At 38.6% G+C, this 2,767-nt stretch overlaps 1 protein-coding gene across 1 annotated transcript in view; it reads left to right on the top strand.

Moving 5' to 3' along the window:
- Window positions 1–2,767, top strand: part of LOC101857929 (TBC1 domain family member 16) — a 31,006-nt gene that overhangs the window by 21,203 nt on the left and 7,036 nt on the right. The window contains exon 10 of the mRNA XM_005091874.3: window positions 1,301–1,435. Coding sequence (XP_005091931.1) covers window positions 1,301–1,435 — 135 coding nt within the window. The remainder of the gene's footprint in view (window positions 1–1,300; window positions 1,436–2,767) is intronic.

Raw genomic sequence — 2,767 nt, 5'->3', positions numbered from 1 at the left:
CTGTGCCGCCTGTGAGCGGGGATTGCAGGGAGTCAAGTGTGACCAGGGTGAGGCGAGGATGGGGTGGGGTGTGAGGGGAGGGAGCGAGGGGTGAGGGAGGGGTGAAGGGAGGGAAGGGGGAAGGGGGAGGGACATCGGATTCTGTGCCGCCTGTGAGCAGATGTGAGTTCAATTCCCCAGTCGGGAATTTAAAAAAACGATTTTTTTTCTTCTGTCTGCTCGGATGTTGTATAGAACTTATCCTGGATGGGCTGCGATAAGTTTAATTCTTAGTTGTAGTGTGTCAGTAAGTCCTGATATGTTTGGTTTTTACTGCTGTCCTTACGTATATATAATTATGGTTGAGAAAGTTCTTCTTTTTCGGTTGAACTGGTTTTCCTGTTGCTATGAAATGTTTTATCTTGTGGGAATGAAGTATAAACACTCATTGATGGATGTAAAGCGCTCAGAGCTTACACTTGTATGACTCAATGCTTCACAGCTTTGTTGTGCTACTCACCATTTCCACAATTTACCTTGCTGCTAAGATTCATTGTGGGTGGTTGGCGGGTGCTCTAGTGTGGTTTGCTTCTGCTTTCCTATCAAACATCTATCGTCCTTATCTCCCCTTCTTCTATTTTTATGTTTGTTACTTTCTTGTAACACCTCTAATCTTCTGGCGCTCATGTGACCTTATGCAGTTGCGAGCGCCGTAAAACCTCTACTAAAACGAAACTAAACTAAGATTCATTATAATGTTGCCCACTGTGGTATAATATATGTTTTGTGCCCAGAGAGTAGTAAAACACAAGGTTGTTGTTGCTGTTAATCGAGTAGCCTTTGAGTGTGTGCCCTTCGGTCCAATGCCATGTTTAAAAGGTGAAGGTCTTCAACACTTTATTTGTTGTGGTAAAGGCTTTTTGTCTGTGGTAAGGATGGGAGGAGAAAACAGAAGGCAGAGTCTATTATTTATGACTGAAAAAAAAGTCTGAAAATGTTTTTACTTTGTTTATGTGATATATTATTACTCTTAGGTTAGGGTACATCCCAAGATAAAAAAATGTTTTGAAAAGCTTCAATGAGAGAAATTTGCAGTGAACTTTCAGCCCAACGCTCTTGTGATGAGGGTTTTTATCCTTTTTTGATTTTGTCAATTATTAGATTTCTTGCAGTTTCAGTAGTTTATACACTTTGACGTATGCCGTCTTGTCACCAAGTTGTTTTACGTGTGGATGTGGTCTGTCTGACGGTTCAGCGATTATTGAGTTAATCAATTTCTCTGAAAGAAATGTTGTTATTTTTGTTTTTGTCTTCTTTGAAGGGAGTCCATGGATCCAGAGACTCAGCAGCAGTTCTGGAGAAGTATCCAGTGCATCGTGGAGAAAGATGTCATCCGAACAGATCGGTCTCATCCGTATTTCCGAGGAGAAAATAACCCCAACATAGAAGTGCTCAAGTGAGTTCCAACTCATGTTTTAAAATGAGTTCGAGACTGCTGTGAGCTGCAACTGGTGCACCAATTTTTTTGTCTGATTGTTTCTCCTGTGTTATTTCTCTTGTGTTATTTCTCCTATTTCTTTTCTTGGAAACTGTTTTACGTGCTATAAATTTCAAATGGTCGGAAAGCTGTTGTATTGTTTGAAGCCCAGAAGGCAACATTTTTCGGAAGATGGAAAAAAACAACATTTAGAATTTGAATTTCAACGAAATATTTCTTCAATACATACATCCGATACCACAGACTAAGAAACTGCATTAAATGGTTTTTTTATGGTTTTTAAAAGAATTTTGTACTCTGTATATCTGAACAGCTGGTTGACGAATGTTTACTTGTTTGCCTCAAGCACAGATTTACCCATCAAAGTGTTCCTTATCCAAAGTTTCAACTTTAAGAAGTCTTCTGTTTTTTTAATTGTTTGTATTATTTTGAAATGAAAAACTTTATAAAGGAAATTATATCAATACTTTTGAACCTTCTTTTTTTCTCCTTAAGATTGCAGGCAAAAACACTTATCTTTACATCTTTAAGATGTGGCCCCCTGTGTCCAGTGATTTTATACCACTACTGTTCAGCTTTACTTTCAACAAAGCACTAATGAGGAAGCAAGTAATTTGCTTTTACTTAATGTTCCCTTATCTATATTTATATCACATTTTTGTCACACAGACCTTCATATCTACATTGAACGAAGCACCTTAAATGAAGAGTATCTTTTTCTGTTAAAAAATTAAAGTTTAGCCCTACACATCTCTGTGTGCGTCATGATGACCACAATGTGCTGTTTTCTATTCCTAAAATATAGCTACAACACCCACCGTGACCCCCAAGGTAACCCTCTGATACTGCACTCAGGCTCTAGCAGTTCAAAATAAGGGGCCTTACTTTACTTCTTTATTTAACTTTTTTCTGACTCCAACTGACTACAGTCAAACCTCTCCACCTGTCCAAGATAATCACCTATACAAAAATTGGTTTCACACTTCCTTTGTTTTAGTAAGAGTTTTACGGTGCTCGCAACTGCATAAGGTCATATGAGTGCGCCACTCTTCCCTTCTTGCTTTTTTTTCTCTATATTACACGTATATTGACACTGCGTAAGATGTCCTCCTGTCTAAAACAAGCACTTTTCTCCTCGACAAATTGTCGCCGTTGTTGATAAATATCGACGGTATGACATCGTATTTGGTCGCTTTTAAGCACAAGGGGGCTATCCCCGAAAAATGCTGTTTTGAGTAAATCGAAGGTAAAGTTTTTGGACCCTTGTTCATTTTCTTTAAAAAACAGGGG

The sequence above is a fragment of the Aplysia californica genome, unplaced genomic scaffold (assembly GCF_000002075.1).
Source record: "Aplysia californica isolate F4 #8 unplaced genomic scaffold, AplCal3.0 scaffold00037, whole genome shotgun sequence".
Classification (NCBI taxonomy): domain Eukaryota; kingdom Metazoa; phylum Mollusca; class Gastropoda; order Aplysiida; family Aplysiidae; genus Aplysia; species Aplysia californica.
This window is presented reverse-complemented; position numbering and strand designations above follow the sequence as displayed.